This window comes from Lotus japonicus, chromosome 1 (assembly GCF_012489685.1).
Source record: "Lotus japonicus ecotype B-129 chromosome 1, LjGifu_v1.2".
NCBI classification, from domain to species: Eukaryota; Viridiplantae; Streptophyta; class Magnoliopsida; order Fabales; family Fabaceae; genus Lotus; species Lotus japonicus.
The window spans coordinates 86250645-86274118 of record NC_080041.1 but is presented as its reverse complement, the minus strand read 5'-3'; the positions used below and the strand labels follow the sequence as shown (position 1 = coordinate 86274118).

At 35.9% G+C, this 23474-nt stretch overlaps 2 protein-coding genes and 1 pseudogene across 2 annotated transcripts; 2 read left to right on the top strand and 1 right to left on the bottom strand.

The window, feature by feature from the left end:
- Positions 1–1866: 1866 nt before the first annotated feature.
- Positions 1867–5213, top strand: LOC130709936 (glutathione S-transferase T3-like). The gene is made up of 3 exons (XM_057559069.1): positions 1867–1982; positions 2554–2688; positions 3321–5213. The coding sequence occupies exons 1-3, from the start codon at positions 1867–1869 to the stop codon at positions 4390–4392; spliced, it is 1323 nt and encodes a 440-aa protein (XP_057415052.1). The 3' UTR covers positions 4393–5213.
- A 239-nt stretch (positions 5214–5452) lies between these two features.
- Positions 5453–6985, top strand: LOC130727338 (uncharacterized; annotated as a pseudogene).
- A 1679-nt stretch (positions 6986–8664) lies between these two features.
- Positions 8665–10558, bottom strand: LOC130732166 (alkane hydroxylase MAH1-like). Its single transcript, XM_057584271.1, has one exon. The coding sequence runs from the start codon at positions 10403–10405 to the stop codon at positions 8897–8899; it is 1509 nt and encodes a 502-aa protein (XP_057440254.1). The 5' UTR covers positions 10406–10558; the 3' UTR covers positions 8665–8896.
- Between the last annotated feature and the right edge of the window lie 12916 nt (positions 10559–23474).

Sequence of the window (23474 nt, the reverse complement as noted above, 5' to 3'; positions counted from 1 at the left end):
CGTCAGATTCTTTTCCTTCAACATTTGAGAAGTGTTACTAGTCTCAATCCTACGTTCTTGTTGAGGAGCTCTAATTCGCGAACTCCACTAGCCACAAAAGATCCCACAACAGTTATCGGGTTCTTCATCAGTCTTCTCAAAGGCTGCAACTCTATCGACACCGTAATCTGGCAGCAGCTTAACGACGACACGGAAAGTTAGATAAGAAGACCCTGTGGTTGGAAAATAAAGGACCTCATGGTTCATGATGCAACGAACGACAACAGTATTATTCTCAGTGGAGCAATGACCGCCATTTGCGAACTTCTCAATGGGTCTTTCCCTGGAATCAACATTAAGGAGAAGAGGATGGAAGAAGAAGAACTCATGCGAAAGATTTTGAAATTCACTCAACGAAAAAAGAAAGTTTTTTTTAGAACTAAGGGAGAAGGAAAGTTATTCTCAAATAATACATCAATTGAAATTAATAATAATTTTTATCTGACTGAAAAAATAAGAGAGGGAAATGCTTAGTTAATGTCACTCTAGATTGATTTAATTAGTTGATACACGCTATCTCAGGTATATATCATACGCTGACCTGGCTTAAGGCACACAAGCAAGTACCTTAAATCATATGGTCTCACCTTCAATTTCGTAGAATCTACATGATTTTTATCAATAAACTCAAAATGAGTGTTGGTAGCATTTATTTTAGGAGGATCCCTCAATTCCATCTCCCCCATTAATTAATGCGATAAGCAAGAATATGCATCTAATTTTTCTGAATTATGATTCACTCCCATCTCACTTTTTTTTCTATCTTATTTTCACTCATATTCTCTTTTTATTTCTCTATTCTGTTTTCTATTACATCACTCATCATAAATAAAAAATTATTTTTCTCTTTATGTCTTCATAAGGTGGCTGCATCTACCGTGTGTCAGTTTCAAACTGACCCACGGTGGACCAATTACTGTTTCACAGCATAATTACAAAATTGTTCATTTTTTCTTTTCACATTCCATCCTTCTCCTTTTCTCTCACTAAGCCTTGCCACACAACCACCACCAAGTCTGACCGGCCACCACTGCCGCCGCACAATGACCTGGATCTCATCCTTAACCACTAGAACTTGTAGATTTGAGCTTTCCAGATCTTCTCCTTCAACGAGTTCAAGCTTTTCTTCACCGTTGGAATTGAGCTTTCCAGATCTTTTACTTCCAGTTTCCAAACATCAAAAGCCATCACTTTTCACAAATCAGAGAGCAATCCACCATGGTTGTCGCTTTTCCAATCTTAGTCTTAGAGTCACCTCCTCTGGCCACCACAGGTGACCTTTGCATGTCTTTCTCCTCCACCGATCTGGCCCTTTGTTCATGTCACCTCCACTGGCTCTCTCTCTCACGCCCGTGTTTCGCTGGTGGCGGATCTAGAAGTTTTGGTGGTGTCTGGTCGGAGATGGTGGCGGATCTGAACAAGGAGCTCGCAGGTCTGATATGGGTATTATTGAATCACAGTTGTTGGTTTGGTTTTTGTTGGAGGAGGTGAGGAGAGAATTTCTGAGTGTGTTAGGGCGGGCAATTGTTGTTTGGTTGGTGCATTTTTCCTTTTTTCTCCTTATTCTAAGCTTCTAATTCATGGTTATGTATGTTGGAGATTTCTCTTCCTTTCCTAGTCAGATTGCTCTCTGATGTGTGTGTGGGTTTGGTGATTGAGTATTATTTTTTTTGCCTGATAAAATTGCTTGATTTTTTGTCTCTTTGTTGTCCACCTCATAAATGACTTTGCATCTGAACCTGCGTTTTGGTCCCCTGTACAATGAGTTTCTTTGGCTGATCGAAAATAGATAGTGATTTGCTTCCTCATTTAGTTTATTTGATTGAAATGAATAATGGCTTGTTTTGGTCTGGAGGTGGGGGAAGAAGGGAAGCAGTGAAGGTGCCATCGGAAATAATGGTGGGTTGGACAATGAAAGTCACCGGAAATAATGGTGTCAAGGGGTAAGTTGGTAGAGGATAAGTGGTATGGGTCTTTTAGTAAATTAATATATATTAAATAAATGATTTCTCTTAATTTAAATTAATCTCAACCATTAAAATTTAAAAACTATTAAATCAAGGGTGTCATTTAAACTGAAGCACCGTGGGTTGGGTTGGGTCAGTTAGAGGAAACCTCATAAGGTGGAGGTTGTTTTAGAGTATGGCAATTTATTCAATTTTTTCGACGTATGCTTTAGACTATGAAACCAGCCGAATGGGACCTCGGTTATATAAGAGCTCTTTTATGCTTACTAAAATCATGTTCACAGGATTTTTTTTTTATGAACAGTACATAAGTGTGATATTAAAAGTGGTTGAAGACCAACCGTTCGCCACTTCAATGTAAAGTATTCAAGGTGTACGTACAATTTCATAAAAAAAAATCTTGCTCTCAAAGAATGCGAATCTCACCCTAACTCTGTAGGTGAATAATTCACGGCAAGCTTTATTGGGGCGTGATAAAGACACTGCTCATCTGTGTTGCCGTATTTGTGCTGTGTTGTGTTGTTGGCCATCATGAATGCATCTGCAGGCTTGTTTTGTTGCATTCTGGTTCATTCTGCAACTTTGTGCCAACCAGAGATGAAGAAGTGAATGTATTTGAATCTAAGACCATCCATTGGATGGTTGAATCCTTTGTTGAAACATGTTTAATTGTGTTTAATAGGTATAGTGGTTTGTTGAAATTGGTTGAAAGAGGAGAGAGAGGGTGGTTTTGTTGAAAAAATTAAACATGTTGAAAGAGCCTGCGGTGTGCCACGTGGCGCGAGGTCAGTGGCCACCGCAGGCGCGTGGCCTGCACGCCCAGACAAGGCGCGTGCAGGGGAGAGAGAGAAAAATTTTCAGCCCCTGCCACGTGGCTGCTTCTGGTTGGTCCGTCCGGATTTCGTTTTTCCTTATCTTTTGAACTCAATTATTTCATAAAAAAAAAAATTTCTGAAAAAAAAAATTATACCATAATTCATGATTTTTTTTTCTCTATAAATAGAGACTTGGTTCGTTTGATTTGGACACAGAAAAAAAAAACCAAGTTTTTTCACTCTCTTATTATCTCTCTCACCATCTTATTTATCTATCTATTAGCATTTGTATTGAAATGGATCCCAACAATCCCCATTTCAACACCCAGAATTCTTCAAACAACCCATTTTACAACCAAAACCACAACAACTATGAAGATCCAAATCAAATTTCTTACCAACATCCTCAAAATCCCACCAATTATCAAGTCCCACATCAATTGTTCAACCAACGTCCTCAAAATCCAAACTATTATCAAGTCCCACATCAAATCTCCAACCAACCTCCTCGAAATCCAAACTATTATCCAGATCCGAATCAATATTCGTACCAACCTCCTCAAAACATACAAAATTTTAACCAGTCATCAATTGTTCCAAACTCTCATCCATCTTATGGATCTGTGAGATATTCATCTCAAACACCTCAGTCTAGTGGTTATATGCTAGTGGTTCCTGAAAATTTTCCGAGTGTTGATGTAGCGGAATTTCCGGAATTTTCAACACAAGTCAATCTTGGTGGCGGGTCAGCTGATAATGAAGTCAATGAAATCACTCCTAAGAGCAAAAAAGCCCATTTACCCGCATGGAACACTGCACAAAATCTAGTGCTAATTAGTGGGTGGATTAATTGCGGAACAAACAGTGTTGTCGGAAGAAACCAGAAAGGAGAAACATTTTGGAGAGATATTGCTGAGTATTGTAATGAGCATTGCTCATTCGATCCTCCGCGCGATTGGGTTGCCTGCCGAAACCGTTGGAATTATATGAACACAAGACTGGGTAAATGGATTGGCGCTTATGATAGCGCTAAGCGTGAGCATCGAAGCGGTTGGTCGGAGGATGATGTTATCGCAAGAGCGCAGGAATTATACGCAAGTGAAAAGATTGGTCAATTTACTTTGATGGAAGAATGGCGCGTTCTCCGTGATCAACCACGTTTTTGTAGTCAGGTAGGAGGAAATAGTGGCTCGAGAAGTAGTGGATCTAAGAGATCACACGACAGTGATGCAAGTGGCTCAAACTCTATAGGATCAATTCCTCGTCCAATGGGTAGGGAGGCAGCAAAAAAAAAGAGTAAAAAGAAAATTAGAGAAGATGCCGACGAGGTGGTGGACAAAGAGTGGGATTCTTATATCCATTTCAAGGAGAAAGAGCTTGAAAAATTGGAAAAGATAGCATCGGCGCAAGCAGAGACTAACGAATTGATGAAAGAGAAGACTAATGCGATGAAAGAGAAGACTAATGCTAAGAAAGTTAGTATGTATCTAAAGCTAACTTCGGAAGAGCATCTCAGTGACCGTAAGAAAGAGTTGTTAGAGCAGTTGTCCAAAGAGCTATTTGGAAATTAATTTCAAGCGAGTCTTTGTCTGTAATCGGTCAAACTTGTCAGTGGTGTGAAGTCTGTAGTGTTTGCTTTAATGTTTGCTTTAATAATTTTCAAGTGGTGACAGCTATGTAATGTTTGCTTTAATGTATGGGTAACTGTGTTTGAATATGTACCATTCAATTCGAATCTTGTCCTTTTCCGATAACTTATTTCAAATCCACCAGTGGTGTCAAGTCTGTAGTGTCTGCTTTAATAATTTGCCCGTGGTGTTAGGTCAGTAGTGTTTGGCTTTTATGATTCTCGGGTAACTGTGTTTGAATATGTGCCACTCAATTCGAATCTTGTCCTTTTCCGATAATTAACTCTGGTTGATAACTTATTTCAAATCCACCAGTGGTGTCAAGTCTGTAGTGTTTGCTTTAATAATTTGCCCGTGGTGTTAGGTCAGTAGTGTTTGGCTTTTATGATTCTCGGGTAACTGTGTTTGAATATGTGCCACTCAATTCGAATCTTGTCCTTTTCCGATAATTAACTCTGGTTGATAACTTATTTCAAATCCACCAGTGGTGTCAAGTCTGTAGTGTTTGCTTTAATAATTTGCCCGTGGTGTTAGGTCAGTAGTGTTTGGCTTTTATGATTCTCGGGTAACTGTGTTTGAATATGTGCCACTCAATTCGAATCTTGTCCTTTTCCGATAATTAACTCTGGTTGATAACTTATTTCAAATCCACCAGTGGTGTCAAGTCTGTAGTGTTTGCTTTAATAATTTGCCCGTGGTGTTAGGTCAGTAGTGTTTGGCTTTTATGATTCTCGGGTAACTGTGTTTGAATATGTGCCACTCAATTCGAATCTTGTCTTTTTCCGATAATTAACTCTGGTTGATAACTTATTTCAAATCCACCAGTGGTGTCAAGTCTGTAGTGTTTGCTTTAATAATTTGTCCGTGGTGTTAGGTCAGTAGTGTTTGGCTTTTATGATTCTCGGGTAACTGTGTTTGAATATGTACCACTCAATTCGAATCTTGTCCTTTTCCGATAATTAACTCTAGTTGATAACTTATTTCAAATCCGGCACTCAACCACCATTCAATGTACCTACTTATATGGACTCATAGCTCCATTGATGTACCAATATCCCAAATCTCTTCCAATCTACTTCAAATTTCACAAAAAATGGATCCATCTGAGTGTCCTTTTGATCTTGCAGCATACATTCAAAATAGTCAAATTGAAGAAGCTTATGTACTCAACCGATTTAGAGAGCGTCGAAGAAAAATTCGAGAAGATGCTGCACCTCGTAGTAGAAAATATCTCGGTAGAGATCATACAGCGGCAAACCAGATGCTAATTGGCGACTACTTTGCCAATGAGCCTACATATGACGATGCAATGTTTCGTCGTCGGTACCGGATGCAAAAGCATCTTTTCCTTCGAATCGTTGATGACCTTTCAAGTAGTGATAACTACTTCACCCAACACGTTGATGCAGCCAATAAACAAGGTATATCACCCTTAGCAAAATGTACCACAGCAATGCGAATGTTAGCATATGGTGTGGCAGCAGATGCGGTCGATGAGTACATCAAAATTGGAGGTACTACAACATTGGAGTGTTTACGTAGATTCTGTAAAGGAATCATACGATTGTATGAGCAACAGTACCTGAGAGCACCAACCCAAGAAGACCTGCAAAGGATATTACATGCTAATGACATGCGGGGGTTCCCAGGCATGATCGGGAGTATTGACTGCATGCACTGGGAGTGGAAAAATTGTCCTAAAGCATGGGAAGGTCAATTTACTAGAGGGGATAAGGGAACCACAACAGTTATTCTTGAAGCAGTTGCAACTTATGACCTATGGATCTGGCATGCCTTTTTTGGATGTCCTGGAACGTTGAACGACATAAACGTTCTAGATCGGTCACCAGTGTTTGAAGACGTGGAACAGGGAAAGACTCCAGCTGTGAATTTCGTTGTGAATCAACGTCCCTATAATATGGCATACTATCTAGCCGATGGTATCTATCCTTCTTATCCAACTTTCGTCAAAACGATTAGACTTCCTCAAAGTGAACCCGATAAGTTATTTGCAAAAGTACAGGAGGGATGTCGGAAGGACATCGAACGTGCATTTGGAGTTCTTCAAGCTCGTTTTAAAATCATCCGTGAACCAGCTCGCTTGTGGGACATAGATGACTTGAGTATCATTATGAGGTCATGCATCATATTACATAATATGATTGTCGAGGATGAACGAGATACATATGCTCAACGTTGGACCGATTTTGAGCAATCTGGGGAAGGTGGATCTAGTACACAGCAACCATACTCGACCGAGGTTTTACCCGCTTTTGCAAATCATGTGCGTGCTAGATCCGAGTTGCGTGATTCAAATGTTCATCATGAACTGCAAGCAGATCTAGTGAAGCACATCTGGGCAAAGTTTGGAATGTCTCAGGATTGAAGATGATTTGTATCGTACTATTTACGTTATTTGTGTGTTGTGTGCTTAGTTTTTCCTTGTCTTGCATTTTAAGATATTGTGTGCTTAGTTTGTTGTCTTGCATTTTATTTTAAGAAAATAAAATAAATTCTTGTATGCTTAGTTTGTTGTCTTGCGTTTTAAGTTAAGAAAAAAAAAATTATAGTCTATATTTTTTTTTAAAAAAAGTCTATATTTAAAAAAAATAAAATCGTTAAGTGTTTATTGTTTTAATTTAATTTAAATCGATAATTGTAATTTTATGTAATTATAAAAACAAAAATATAAAATTAAATAAAAATGTGAAATAAAAAAGTGGTGGGGTAGGGTGAGTGGTGAGTGGTGGGGTAGGGTGTTGAGAGTTAAACAAAACCATTGGAGTGGGTAATTGTTGAAAGTTTGTTGAATTGGAGAGAGAAGATGATGTGGAGTGTTGAGAAGAGAAAAAGTGGAGTAGAAAAAGGTTAAACAAAACATTTTTTATTTAACCATTATGGATGGTCTAATAGGGGCCGGTGGGAATTAATTGGGGACAAATGTGTTGAGAGTTCAAATGTGAGTTAAAGTCTCACGATAGTTAAATATGGGTGAGAAAATGATTTTATAAGAAATATAATCATAAATCTATTACCTAAGATGGGGCGTTGATATTTCTTATATCTTACTCCCGGTCTCATCCCCATATCTCCCCCAAGATGCTGTTGTGTATGCTCTAGTCCTTCTTTGTGTTGCTTGGTAAAATATCTTTTGAAAATGCATCATTTGTGTAAATGTCCTTACACTCTCTCTACCCTTTAAGCATTCCAATTTCCCTTGGTCCCTTGTCCTGATTCTCCACTTTTTTCATGCAACGTCAACCTCATGATAGCTCTGTTTCCTTTTTCGCCAGTCTTCACCTCCTACCGCCATTAATAAATTATAAGATCTCTCTCTCTTGGGGCTGTACAACGAAGTACAGAGCAGAAGAAAATTAATAGTGCCAAAAATAACGTGAAGGCGGGAAAGTTTCAATTCTCAACATAGCACAACTTTGACCAATTTTATTCTACCAGCAATATTAATGAAAAAGAATTCACCATTCACCTGTTCTGTTCTGGTGAAGCCATACACTACTAAAAATGCATGATTTTGCTTTTGTTTTCTGGGTTTTTTCTCCTATGTATCTTGATCAGAGTCATGGTGATTTCAGTCTACAGCTTCCCAAAGATTCAAAATCTGTAGTTTTTTAAGATTCAAAATCTCTATTTTGCCAAACAGTAGTTTTTTTTTGTCAAACTGAGGTGCAACTTATAACGGAGTCCTTAATTTGGGGTCTTAAAATAAGATCCGGATTTTATTAGATCCCACCATTGGAGCTATCCTACATGATATAAAATCTTAACAAAAGCTAAGATCCGTGCCTTAGCTCAGTACTCTCAAATCCGGGATCTTAAATAAAATAATATTTTTTTCTCTCCTTTCAATACCAGAACCAAAGTTAAAAATAGTAAGAGAAATAAATAATATAAATATATTGGGTATCGTGGATCCGGTCAAAAATAAAATAAGATCTCAACCACTAGAGTGAAATGTGCATTGGAATCTTATGAGTGTCTTAAATCTTATGTGGCAGTCTGAGCCCACAAAAAATGAGTTAAGTCCCATAATAAGATCTCACTATTGGAGATGCTCTAAGAAAAGTTGATTCAACATCCATTTTCACAGTTTTGTGAGAAGAGGGGCTCTGGATACCAACTGATAGTTTTGGTTGTAGGTGAAGTAGAAAGATAGCATAAGAAATGAAGATGAGAGAAAATAAAAAATAATTGCCAAAAAGAGTAAATCTTTTATTGATGTTACTTGAATTTAAATACGCTTGAAAATAAAAAACAAAGCTCCATAATTTAGAAACTGCAGACACACACCTAATCAAAAGACATACAACAGAACACACTTCAAAAGACATATTCAAGTAATTAACTTGGAATTTCAAAGGTACACTTCAAGAGAGATCACAACATACAACACAAATCTTTTGGAAAATCACAAAGCTTGAAGCTTCAATCAAATGCATCTTTTAGTAAGTTGGACCTTCAATCCATATTTCATGCCCATAACTACAGAAAGCCTCGGGGTTATAGGATGACCTTCAATGACTTGTATGTGAAATTTGGGTATTATAGCAGCTGCAACCATCTTCAACATAATGAAACTAAAGCCCTTTCCCAAACAACTTCTAGGTCCTCCATTGAAAGTTATGAACTTGTAAGATGGCATGTGTATATTGCGACCATTATCAGATATCCATCTCTCAGGCTTAAATTCCAAGCAGTCATCTCCCCATATATGTTCCATCCTTGCCATTGGATACAACAAGTACAATATCTTCATATTTGCACTAACTTGGTGTCCACTTGGGAGCGTGTCATGATTGACGGCACACTTGTGCTCAAAAGGTATAGGAGGAAAAAGCCTCAAGGCTTCACATACAGCTCCATGGAGGTAAACTAGCTTATCAAGATCGAGAAAATTACCTTCTTGGATTAGACAATTATCTTTGATCTCTTGAATAATTTTACCTTCCACAATTGGATGAGTTGAGACAAGCCAGAATAGCCAACTGAGACCTGCAGCGATTGTGCCATTTCCTGCAGCCAAGAGGTTGAAAGCAGTGTCTTTAAGAAACTTGTCACTCATCACTTTCCCATTTCCACTTCCTTCCTTCATTAGAGATTTTAGCAAGTGAAAGTTTGATTCCTCCACTACTCCTTCACTCTGCTGATCTTCACGTTTGGAATACGCTACACATTGATGCAAGAATTGGTCAAATTTTTTTTGAGCTACATTGAAATTTCTCTCTACACCAATTTGTAGCCATTTTTGCAGCTTCCATATAAATGTTGGAGTGAGGTGCCTGAAGAATATTGCATCTTCCAGAATAGGCAAAGATTTTTCACAAGCAATCTCTGAGAGCTCATCGAACCTGCTAGGGAGGCAATGAGGATCAAATCCAAATAGAGTGGTGCTGGTGGTGTCAAAGGTGAACCTCTCAAAGATATCTTGCAAGTCTACAGTGGCTCCTACTTTGGATATTTGAGTTAGAATTGGTAGTAAGCAATTCTGCACCTTCTTCTCAATGGTTTGTTGAAGCAAGATCTCAAAGCTTTTCTTTTGGAACATTGAGTGAAGCATTGCCCTCTGCTGTTTCCAATCATGAGAATCTGAATTAACAATACCAATTCCAAGAATTTCAAAGATGTCATGGAAATTGGGTCCTTTCCCGTAGTTGCCAAAATTCTTGCTTGTGATGTGGTTGACATTCATGGGATCGCTGGTGAAGATAAAGTTTGTGTCTGTGAGCCATGGTCCTTGAAACCTTGCAGTGCCTCCATTATCTTTCAAGATCAGAGTTGCAAAATTATTGAAATCTGACATATTACGCCATATTGCTGGTAGCATACCAAGTATTGGCCAATTTGGAAGTAGAACACCTCGATTGCGTCTCCAAATGTGGATGAAAATGAAGAAGAGAAGGACTGCAAATGCAGCAATGCATTCGATCATGGCCATCATATGTCGACTCAAGATATTTAGTGTGGCTCTCTATGCTGAAAGTAGATGATTTTCTTACATAATATGTATATGCATCACACTCTTAGCCAAGACCCACGAAGTTTTAGATGCATGCATGGTTTTAGTGGTTGAAAGGTATATAAATGCGATATTGAAAGTGGTTGAAGACTAGCTTTTCATCACTTCAATGGAGAGTTTTACAGTAATGACAGTACATTTTATAGACATATTATTATTCTCTATATTTCTTTTCCAATCATATCATGTCTCACTTTTTTTTTTCTCTTTTTATTGGATGTATGCCTACGCCCAATAAGTGTTGACAATCTTTATTAAAAAATTAATAAATTTAATTCATATGAGCTAAAGAGTTTTAATTTGTACATGAACCTACAACTGAAGTTCACCCCCTATATAACTCGCATTCCTCCTAAAATTGTCATCAACGCTCACCATAATGAAGTTCACTCGCGGAGGCCTCCACGGACCCCCCAAGAAGCACAACACTATTGTAATCTGATTGGCCCTGCAGATACCGCAAAAACTCATCGTGGTCATGCCCAAACCTATATACTGTCATCTTGGGCATCCATGCCTGCTCATCCAAGACCATATTGCCCCTCAACCACCACACACCCTACAAGCCGACAATAAATTGGAAGTCATGCTAACCAAATACTTGCCGCACAATCCAATCCACACCCTTTATTTCTGAAATTCACCCAGCTCTGAGCACTCAGACAGTCCCACACCGCACTCGAATGGGGGCAGTCCCTCAACATGTAAAGCTCGTCCTCCATATCATGGGAGCACAACCCACAAGACACTGAAGTTGCAAGGTGACAACGGAACCGGTTTGCATTAACCGAAAGAGCATTATAAAGGGCCAACCAAAGGAAAACCCGTAGCCTTTTTGGAACTCACAACTTTCAAACCCATGCGAAGTCACTGATCCCTAGAGTCAATGAATAGTTAATCCAAGAGAAAAATTAATATTTATTTTAATCATAAGATATGATTGCTTAAAAAAACATCAAACCTTATTCTTAAGTTTTCTGTAGTGACATCTAAACTTACTTCAATAGTCAAAAAACTACACCATTTATCCCCTATTATAAGACCCTTTAGTGAGATACTCTACATCCCTTAATATAAGACCTTTTTGTTAAATTTCAAAACATAACATTATAATGTTCCATATTTACCCTTGTATTATTAATTTTTTAATTTCAAAAACTCATCTACCAGCCACTATTCATGCTTAATTGTTTTTTAAGGTTATAATTTAAAAGTGAGGTTGTCTAAATGACATGTGTGGGTTATTAACTCACAACCCAATGGATCAATATGATTCTTAATAAATAACATATAGAAAGTCTAACTCACTTATCTTCAATGTCATTGAACGATGAGTTATTTAACCAAAAATTTATCATGAGTTATTTAAACAACTCCTTTAAAAGTTTGTTAATTTTAGAGAGAAACTTTTAAAAGATAAACTTTAAATAAATAATTTTAATAAAGGTAAATATAGAAGATTGCTTCGTATTTTTTTAAATTAAAACATTAAATAGTTTTATTACATATTTTATTCATAAGCGTAATATTTTGAACAAGATCTTATAATAAAGGATGAATGAGTAAAATATACTCCCTCTATTCCGATATAATTGCCACTATTTTGAGCTTTATTTTGTTCGTGTTTATTTGTCATAGTTACAATTTCAAGAAGGCATACTTTACAAATTGTACCCTTCAATTATTAGTGGTAGAAAAATTGAAAAGCGAGAATTAATAAGAGAGATAAAGGGTATAATACGAAGTTAGATAATAATTTTAATAAAATAAGAACATTAATTGTTATTTCTTAATAATTGCACAACAATCTTAAAGTGTCAGTTGTATAAGAACGGAGAGAGTATAAGATACTGCTAAAATACTCGTTTATCCTCCATTGCCGATAAAGCTGTCAATATGGATTATAATCCATGGGGCAGCTTGACGGGTTGGCTAAATGAGCCGGATTGAGGTGGTAAAATTTCAGCTCAAAAAGAACATGAGTTAGTGCAACTGACTCGTTTAACCCGCAGGTTGGAAGCATCAACCCGCATGTTAGAGTTGTTTTTCACTAAAAAAATATTATTTTGTCTTAATTCAAGGTTAATTTTATGGATTATTTTTAGATAGAAAAATATGGAAATTCTCATTTCTTTAATTTGATATGTAATTTTGTGTTTTATTTATTGTTAAAATATTATTTATCTCATTTCAAATGTGACAGTAATATAATTATGTTAATAAATCATGTAAATTAAATTTTTTTACTATGTTTCAAATGTGACAAGCTTATAAAAAATGTGACAAAAAAATAATTGCGTTGATAAACATTTTGCTTATAATTAAGTTGATACCAATTTCCGTAAGTATTTTTGAAATTATTTTTTTATAACATTTTAAACATTTTCTAATCCAATATCTCCATTTTCTAAATTTTTTATATTTATTCCACTCAACCTGCAAGCTAGTCTGCCAACCCACAAGCTCGTAGGAGCCGGATTGAATTCATATTTTCTTGAGTCGTCAAGATCTCATATTGACCTTACTCAACCTGTTTTCAACCCAATTGGTACGAGCTGACCCAAATGAGTTGGGGTGACATGTATTGACAACTCTTATTGCTGACCACCCTTTCATGTAACAATTTGTTTTTGTTTATGGTATTAGGAAAGGTAAAATAATTACTTTTATAGGCTGTCCTTTTTTTAACAGTATAGCCTGTATAGGCCTGTCATTTGCCCGATAGAGAAACAATAAAAAACTGTCAGTCATTTTGGTGATATCATTATCTTCTTACACACATATTTTATTTTATTAAGAAAGAACAAGAATCATAATTTCTTTTGAACAATATAGTCTTGTCCTTTGCACGATAGAGAAACAATCAAAAGCTGACAGTCATTTTGGTGATATCATTATAATAATGTTCTGACACATATATTTTATTTTATTAAGAGAGAGAACAACAATAATAAAAAGTAAGAGACAAAGGAGGGGATCCCCTGATATTAGAGCATAAGTTTTTTCCGTTGTGCATCTTTACACAAGCCGGTTTAACCAATTGTGGTGGGTGAACCGGTTTTTCTTTATTATAATTTAATTGAAAAATGCAATTTATTATTTTGCCCCCAAATTATCAAATATAGGTTAGATGACCCATTATCCTCAGATTATCAATTGCTTAAACAAAGGCTTATAAAAGCTTAGAAAGATAATCAAAGAATTGAAAGTAGAGAACAGATAACAGATACAACAACAGGAAAAGAAAGCATCCTCGCCCCAAGTCGATCCTTTCATCTTTGACAGCAAAAATACATAGATGTTACTGCCGCAATACTCATCCCAACGTAGAGCAGAATATCAGATATACAACATTTATTCAAATTATAATCATGTTCAGACCCAATTAAATTGTTTCAAAAAAAGACCCAATTAAATCCCATTCTAATCAAATCACCAACGTGCAAAATTGTTGAAAATTTGAATCGCCAAATCAGTCACCACCACCAGCAGAATAGATCTGGGTAAATATGACCTCCATCAAATCGAGAAATTGTTTGTTGAGTGGATGAAGAATTGAACAAACCAGATTCAAAAAGGGGAACCCAAGACTTGCCTCAGCGGTTGAGGAATAAATCCGGGTAAACATGGCCTCCATCACCAAATCGTTCACCACCACCTCCAGATCTGAAACCTGTCTTGTTAACCCTCATGAGCTCTGTGTGACTGGTGACTTAGAGGGTGTGAGTTCTAAGAGGATGAGAAAGAGACGATGGCGGCTCGAACGGTGGCTCTCGGAAGTCACGACCGCGACTTGCTCCTCGACAGGAAGGTGCTGCGCGCGGCGAGATGCGGAGTGACGAGACGGAACCGCAATGGGGGTTGGCATCGAAGCTTTCTTCATCTGGGCATAAAAACGTTGAAGTGTCACGATCTTGTTCACTCTCCTCAGATCTGGTTCAATCTCTTCAAGATCGCTATCTCCCTTCTCAATCGAAATGAAGACGGCGGCGGGACGGCGTGGGACGGCGGCTGAAGAATAAAGATGAAGGAGATGAAGAATGAAGATGAAGAAGCTGATGGGCTAATTATATGTAATTTTCAAAAATTAAGGGTCCTAGGTGAATATTGAGAAAGATAATGGGTCATCTAACCTATATTATGATCATTTGGGGTGGTCAAAATCATAAATTATATTTTTCATTAAAATAATACATAAAAAACCCGGCCCACCCACCAAAATGGGTTAAACCGGGTTGTGTAAGGTTACACAAGAAAAATACTTGTGCATATTAGAGGGACCCCAAAGGAGGTCAATACAGATTATATATAAACTATAAAGTCTGATTTCGGTGAGGTGGCAAGGTTTAATCTAAATCAAAAACGTCCACGATGTATAAAAAATGAGTTATGATATATATACACATCTCGACTTTTTTTTCACTTTCATTTCTATATATTTCTCTTTTCTCTATCTATCAAATCATCTATCGAATCTTTACTTTCTCTCTCGTTTCTTCCTATTTCTCTCTTTCTCCACCTCACCACACCTCATTTTTAGGTGTGTACATATAATTATTCATAAAAAAAATTAAATTAAAAACGGGTTAAATTTCTTTGTTAATGTGAAAATGGGTAAATTGGATATGATCTCCACAAAAAAATTATAATTTTTAATTCTCACTTTATTAAATAGGTGAAATTAGCCTTTATCGTACTTTTTGTGATAGTCTTTGTGTATTACCGACGATTTTTATTTGTCACAAGTTATTTACCGTTTGTTTAATGATAGTTTAAACTACTATAAAATGAATTTTTTTGTTACATCGGAAAATAACCACAAAAGGAATTGAGAGACTAATTAATTTCACCATTTTTATTTGAGGACTAAAAGCTATGAAAACGTTTTGGAGGGATCAAATTCAATTCATCCATTTTTTAGCAAGATAATAAGCAACTGGTTTTGAGGAAAAAACAATGTCCATATTTTATAGGGACTAAAAAAATATTTAACCCGTTAAAATTTAAAAAAAATTTCCTAGCAAATTGATTTTTAACACGTGATCACAAGGTTTTAAATGACATGCACGCGTTTCTTTGATGGGATTTAAAAGATTTTCGTGAAAGTGCGGTTGGAAATGTTATATTCTTAGGCTATGTTTGGCATGATTAGCTGATAAGATAGCTGAAAGCTGAAAAGCTAGCTGAAAGCTTATAAGCTAGCTGATAGCTGAAAGTTGATAAGCTAGCTGAAAGCTGATAGCTGAAAGCTGAAAAGCTACGTGATTGAAACAAAAGTGTTTGGTAGAACTAGCTGTTAAACAAGCTGAAATTGTAAAATGACATAAAAGGACATACTTGTATAATTATTTTTATATTACATTACTTTATTTTCACATTAATATCAATATGATATTAATATTAAAATTATTATCACTTTAAATATTTTTATTAGCTACAGTTATATATCATCTTAAAAATATAATATTTATTTTTATTTATTTTTATTAATATAATATTTATTATAATACTTGTGGTGCGCAACGGTGTGGCGGGAATGGTGGCGGAAACTGCATACGTAAGTGTGAGGGGAAAATAAGTTTAGTGTTTTTATAAATATATAAGGGCAAGGGTAGAATTTTAATAAAATAATAAGGATAAAAATGAGAATAAATTTAATAAGCTATAAGCTACCTGAGATAGCTTATAGCTTAAAGCTTTAAGCTACTAAAATAAGCTCCTTCACCAAACATTTTTGAAGAGCTTTTAAGTTAGTCAAATAAGCTTTAAGCTAGTCAAATAAGCTATAAGCTAGCTGAAATGACATGCCAAACATAGTCTTAGATTTAGTATAGATTTAAAAAAATGTATTTTCATATTCATTCAAAATATAGAATTTTATATTCCCATGGAAATGAAAATTATTTTTCACTAACACATAATTTTCAACACATTTTTTATTTTAATTTTTTGAAAATATTCCTATAAATAATAAACACAAATTAAATAGTTAATTTTCTTTTACTCGGGAATGATATTCCTGAAAATGTAATGTAATTCTATAACTTGAAAAAACACCCTACCTATTATGATTGGTAAAAACATAACCATAAAATTGTCCATCAGTAAGTTAATATGAATGCCCTTTTAAAAAATGTTAATATGAATGCACTTTCAATGGAATAAAATAAATTGTTACTGCATTGGGAAGTGTTCTTGGAAGGAGATCAGTTATAGCTTAGGCCCAAGATTCAATTTAAAAAGTGTCCTCATTGACAATTAAATTGGTAACATCACTAGGGTGGAAATAGCCTAGGTTAAGTTAAGTTTTACTTAAATAGATCTGATTTATTTAAAAAAAAATCAAGGTTGATTGACTTGTTATCTGTCATAGGTAGAAAGTATGGCATGTCTTGGTTACCTATTTAATGACATGTTTTATCGATAAAACATTCAAGTATACCAACAAATTTATTTGTAAACATGTCAACAAACTTATAACAACGAGAAAAAAATATAATAATATCATTATATCGTCTAAGTCAAAGTAAATAGGTCAACAATGTCTATATATTAGATGTTTATATGGTTAAATAATAATATAATCTAACATGATTAAACATATAGTAAATAAGTCAATAAGTATATAATTTGGGTAAAACTTAGATCAAGTTCCTTACCTCCACTTCATTAATTTTATATGTAATTTTTCAAATTTTGACAATAAATTCTTAGCAAATGACATTTATTTTTAGAAATAGTTGCACATGTGTCATCACATGATTAGTAAACTTGATGAAATGAATTTAAGGAACTTGATCTATGTTTCTCCCATATAATTTTTAGATATTATAATAGAAATTCAATGCAAAAATAATAAAATAATTTTTTATTTACTTAAATAGGTTGGCTTGTTAGAGCAACTCCAGTGCAACGGTTTCTTATTTGGTTCCTTAAACACTATTCGACACTATTCTTATGGGATCATACTGTCACATCAGACTTAAGGAACCGAAGCAGATTTTACCCCAACACATGGTTCTTTATTTTACTATTATAAGGGTCCCACACGTGTCCCACCATATCTCATTAATTTATAATATTTATTTTCATCCAATTTACATTTATATTTTAATATGTTTTTGGTACATAGGAAAATACATTTATATTTTAATATTAAATCAATTAAAATAATATTCATAACAATAATTTTTTGGTGAATTAATTTAATTTTCACCTATTTTAAATTAAAATTAAAATACTAAATCAATAATTCAATTTTAATATTAAAAACCGGTCAAACAAGTCACTTTTACCCCAAAACCCTCTGAAAACCGGCTAGAGGGCCGGTCAAAACCGATCTGGAACCGGGTCCCAACGGGTGGATGACCGGATGAACAAGCACATGGATCAGAGATATTTGATACATGCAAGGCTCTGAGGTATGGAAGCACATAATTTTTCAGCAAATTGGAGTGAACCAGCACCTGGATCTTCGTTTAGTTTTTGCACCTCACTGAATCCCTCTCCTCTACCTTCCAGATCTTCTCCCTTTCAACCGGATCGGACAGCATGCTGAAGATGGAATTTTTTTTATGTAAATATCAGTATGCAGAGTGTAAAGTTTGAATTTTTAGTGTAAAGTTTGAAATTTATTCTAATAAAATTGCTATTTTAGTGTTATGTTCATGTTGTTTTGTTGTTATCTTCCATTTTCTTTCATTCGGTTAAGCTTCCCTCTAAAATCCGTTAAAGCATGTGAAAGAAAATATCATTTTTTAATATAAGAACCAAAAAGCAGAGTTGCACTATACACTGTTGCTAAAGACCCAAAACTGTCAAGTAGACATACTCCAACGCTGCCACAAAATAAGGAATGACCCTTGCTGGAGATGCTGTTAGGAACCAGAAACCAGCTGGAGATGCTGTTAGGAGCCGGAATAACGGATTCTTCTAGTTCATTTATTAAGCACAACAGCGGACAGCCATGGCCCCAATAGAAGGAGGATGTTAATTAAATAGTTTAGAAAACCCATGTTAACTATTGCAAACTGGATGCCAAACTTTAAGCAATTTAAAATCTAGTCCAATCAGTGTCAGACAAGATTCTACATAACAAAGCAAAAATAACAAAAATTAATTATAAATTTGGATCTTTTTCATTTATCACAAAGCATGAAACTAAATCAAAAGTGCACATGATAAAGCCCATTGCTCAGGTATAACATGGATTAAGGACTTAAAGAAACTAACTAATATATCTTCGGGATTCAATCATCGAAAGGATATTAAAGCAGCATAGCGAAGTCCAAATATATAGTTGGAGTTATGCCTACTCCAGTACTCCATCTATGCAAATCATGACCCACCCTAAGCCTCTTCTATCTCTATCAAATAGCTCCTCAACAAAAGTTCTGTAATTCTAACAAACAAAGTGGGTACATTACAATTTTAGTTAAAGAGGGTAAATTTCACGCTTGTTAATAGCGCGTCATAACGGCGCAATAGCACTATAACGTAGCGCTCTTAAGGTTCACCGCTACTCCATTATTCACCGCTCTTTAACAACCCTGTTAAATTCAACAAGAAACTTCTAGAAACTCACCTCTTTGAGGCATTTTCACAAACAACTTATGAGCACAACTTTTAACAAGTAAACAACGGGGAACATCTTCCTACATCATGTCAAACTCTCAAGATGAAATCATACCGTTTTGACTATCAATGTTACATTTACGAATTTATCATACTATTAATTATATACTATTTAATAATTTGGGTTTGCATTTTCCTGGCGAAGTATGTGGGTAATGTGGATGTTATGGATCTTTATTTTAAGGGGGGTCTTATGGGATTTCGGCGTTCAGTTTGTAAGGTGTTGGAGCATACCCGAGAAGGGTTCTTTTGGAGGGTTGGCCAGGGGAGCTCTTTTTTGGGTATGATGATTGGACTAGTGCAGGGTCTTTATGTGATGTTGTTTCGTTCGTGGATATTCATGACTCTGAGTTGCGAGTGAGGGATGTTTCTGATGCTGATGGGAATTGAACTGTCATCTGATGAGGCTTTATACGATGTTGTCTAATGACATCCAGGAGGTGATTCGCAAGTCGCGCGTCGTGATCTGGCTATGCGTGATCGTTGTATTTGGACGGCGAGTCTGAAGGGTGTTTACACCGTCAAATCGACTTACACTTGGATTTTGTCACATTCTTTGGTAGCATCGATGTCGTGGGCTTGGCTTTGGAGTCTGGCAATATTAGAGAATGTCAAGTTCTTTGTGTGCCTTGCTTGCCTCAATGCTCTTCCTGTTGCAGGTGTCTTGGTCGCTCGTCATATTCCTATTGGCCCAGTTTGTCGTCTTTGTGTGGCTTGCTTGCCTCAACATGTTACCATCTTTCTTCTCTGATTCACATTAAATTAAGGGGTTGTCTAAATGACCCATGATAAGATTTGAGTTAAATAACTCATCGTCCAATCACATTAAAGATAAGTGAGTTGAAATTTTTGTATCATATTTATTTATAAAAAATCTAATTGGTTCATTGGGTTGTGAGTTAGTAACTCACATCAGTCATTTAAACAACCCCTTAAACTAAACATGACAAATTCTAACTTATCCGATAATAGTTTTTTGCTTTCATTTTGCTCTAACGCCAAAATAAACATAAATGAGAAAAATAATTTTAAAAATACAAATTCCTCATGTACTAACTTTTATTTTAGTTCGTGCCAGGAAATTTTTTTAAATATAATTTTATATTATTTATTTCAAGTACAGTTTACAAGGCTCGGACTATGGTGCAGATGCATCCATGCACGCCTGCACGGTGTAGGACCCCTTCCCAGCTGTTGGATACTTAATTGGATATAGTATTTTTTTAATCAACATTCAAGAGTAACGACCGATTACCTGGTTGGCCTGTCTCAAAAGTTAGTTACGAAATTTTGTTAATTGCTAATATGCTGTTGTCTTCATCTCTGCCATATTTGTTGTCAGAGCTTTACTGATATGGTGCTTATTACCTGCTTTAGAAAGGTTGTTTGAGAATGCATTGAAGATGTTTGTATAAATGTGTGATTGAGAGTTTTGGCTGAGCATTTAGATGAATTCAACTTTAGTATGGGGGTAGATGCTTTGTAGGTGTTAGTAGAAATTAAATGTGTGAGTGGGTATGTTAACCACGTCACTTTGAGTGCAGTGTAGGTGTTTGTATAAGCAATGTTGCTAAGCTTTAAGCAACAAATGATTTTGCGTGGTTAACATACTCACCCATATTTAACCTTTGTTTTCCAGGTATAATATTTTTTTTCCATACGATTCTTGATATGGGCCATGTGGGATTGACCAGCAGTGGAAGGAAATCATAATCTATAGCTTCCAAAATATCTTAAGCCTCCAGATAAGCCTGCATTTTGACAGCCCATAGATCGTAGTTTTCTCCATCAAAGATTGAAAGTGCAATTTGTGAGAAATTTGTTATAAAATTCATTTTCACAAAGAAGAGAGGTCCAGTCCCAAATACCTATTGTTGGTTTTTTGTTGTACATGAAGAAGATAGCAGGAGGAAAAAAAAGAGAGAAAATAAAAATAATTCCTGTAAATGATAATTTTTTTAATTATGGTGCTTAAATTTAAATACGCTTGAAAATAACAAAATAAAAGATAAACCTCCATGATTTTAAAAATTGGCTCACACGGTCACACCTAATCAAAAGAAACAGAAAATATCTCATCTTCTTACGAATTAAATTGTAACTTATTTCAATTCAAAAAAAAAACTTGAAAGCATCCAAAGGCACACACTTTTAAGAAAGATCATACAACATACATCACAAATCAATTAGAAAATCACAAGGATTAATGCCTCAATCAAGTGCATCTTTTAGTAACATGGACCTTCAAGCCATATCTCATACCCATAACTACAGAAAGCCTCGGGGTTACAAGATGACCTTCCATAACTTGTATGCGAAATTTGGGTAGTATAGCAGCTGCAGCCATCTTTAACATAATGAAAGTGGTGCCTTTACCCAAACAACTTCTAGGCCCTGCATTGAAAGGTATGAACTTGTAAGATGGCATGTGTATAATGCGTCCTCTCTCTGATATCCATCTCTCAGGCTTAAATTCCAAGTAGTCATCTCCCCATATATATTTGTTTCATCCTTCCCATTGAATACAAGATGTACAATATCTTTGTATTTGGACTAACATGGTGTCCACTTGGAAGTGTGTCATGGTTGATTGCACATTTGTGCCCACGTATTTTCGGTCCTTCCAAACAAAGTGTTAGTGCGGTTTGCCTTGGGTTCGCTATCCAAGTGAGGTTAAATTAAAAAAAAAAGTCAAGAAGAATAGTGGTGAACTTGAATGGCTATGCTTCGGCACTTGAAGTGTAAAATGATGTGATAGAACTTTGAGGTCGACCAAATATATACACACAAATTATCTTTGTGTAAGTTTGCACCATCCCCATTAATGTGGTATCATAGGTTCCCATCCCATTTATCTCTCCACACTATTGACCCATATTTACTCTAAATTGTAGTATTATGACTCCAAACAATATTTCAGATAATACAAAATTGGTTCTAGGATATTCTAATTTCTATTATTTCAAAGAGATCCATTTTATACTAAAAAAAAGATGCACGTACATAAGCTGGCCAGAAAAAAAAATCTTGCAAAAAACCCAATTCACTTAGATTCGAGTCTGGAAAGCTAGCCTAGAAAAAATTCTAAACAAACACGAACCCCAACTCACTTAGATTCAAATCCTTTCTCTTCGAGTTGTTCCCCCCGCAACTCTTCCCAAGCTCCAATCACATCTCGTTGTCGTTGTTCACCAGTTGGTCACGTCTCTACCTCACTCCCAAGTTGGTTGTTGTGGTCATTTATTTGGTCGTAGTCAAGCACATCTCGTTGCTCGTTATCTCTACCTTACTCACTATCTTTCCCTAGTTCGCTGCTTGCTGAAGGTTTTGGTGCGACCACAAATAGGGGCCACGATCGGCTGGGGTTGTTGTGATGATGGCTTTATCCAATTGGAAGGTTGAGTGGCGATGGTCACGTAATGCTGGCCGCGATGGTTCCCCAATGTGGTTGTCCTCAGGTCGTCGACATGGAAAAGGGGTTAGGTTGTGGTTTCGATATGGTTGCTTGAGATGGCTAGGGAAAAAGGCTGGATTGCCCCTATTGATTTGTGTTTTGCAATTAGAATTTTGCGACTAGTGCTTCGCAATTTGAGTTTTGAGACTAAGGTTTTGCAATTTGCGGGTCTTCAACGGGGTGAAGTGGTTTGATTCGAAAGGTGTAGGAGTCATGAATGTGACGAAATCCAGAAACACGAGAGAATAAAGATTGAACCTTTATGAGTTGCATAGGGAGGGGAGTCTGGCTGGAGTAGGTTGAATTTCTGAATGAGGTTGATGAGCAAAAGTAGGCTTTGGAATTCAATCATCTTCATCCATGATTGTTTCTAGTTGAAACAGTAAACATTTAGCTTGGAAGTCTATGTAACTTTACTTTTAAATGTTTGAATTTTCAGGCAAAAAGAAAACCTTCAACTTTTGTAAATGAATTATTGAACATCCAACCGATTCAATCTCCAAGGCCATTGTTTGAGCATTTCGATACAGTGCCTATAAAAGACGATTCATTACAAGAGGTCAGGCATGAGTTGTTGCAGTCATGTCATGCTATTGAGAAATCTCTTGAATTTCTGGGTTTGGGTTGGGTTGTATGAACTTGTGGGTTGGATTGGGATTTGGGCGGGTAGTAAAATTTTGGGGGTCCTAATATAATTAACAACACATTTGGGTCAAAGTATAATAAATAAACACGTTACATGGCGTCTGGAGGTAACCTATGATAGAGGGTCAAATTATATGAATTAAGGGGGGGGAAATAATCTAAATTTTTGTCACTCTTCATGTATCGGCACATCCATAGACGAGTTTAACAATGATAATAACTAACTAACAATTCAAAGTTCAAACTGATGCATTGCTA

Bases quoted from the DNA above. Each gene is read 5' to 3' on its own strand.
- LOC130709936 (XM_057559069.1), top strand. From the start codon at position 1,867: ATGAATAATGGCTTGTTTTGGTCTGGAGGTGGGGGAAGAAGGGAAGCA. The intron at 1,983-2,553 runs GTAAGTTGGTAG...ATGCATCTGCAG, and splicing joins GGAAATAATGGTGTCAAGGG to GCTTGTTTTGTTGCATTCTG. The intron at 2,689-3,320 runs GTATAGTGGTTT...TCAAATCTCCAA, and splicing joins TGTTTAATTGTGTTTAATAG to CCAACCTCCTCGAAATCCAA.
- LOC130732166 (XM_057584271.1), bottom strand. From the start codon at position 10,405: ATGATGGCCATGATCGAATGCATTGCTGCATTTGCAGTCCTTCTCTTC.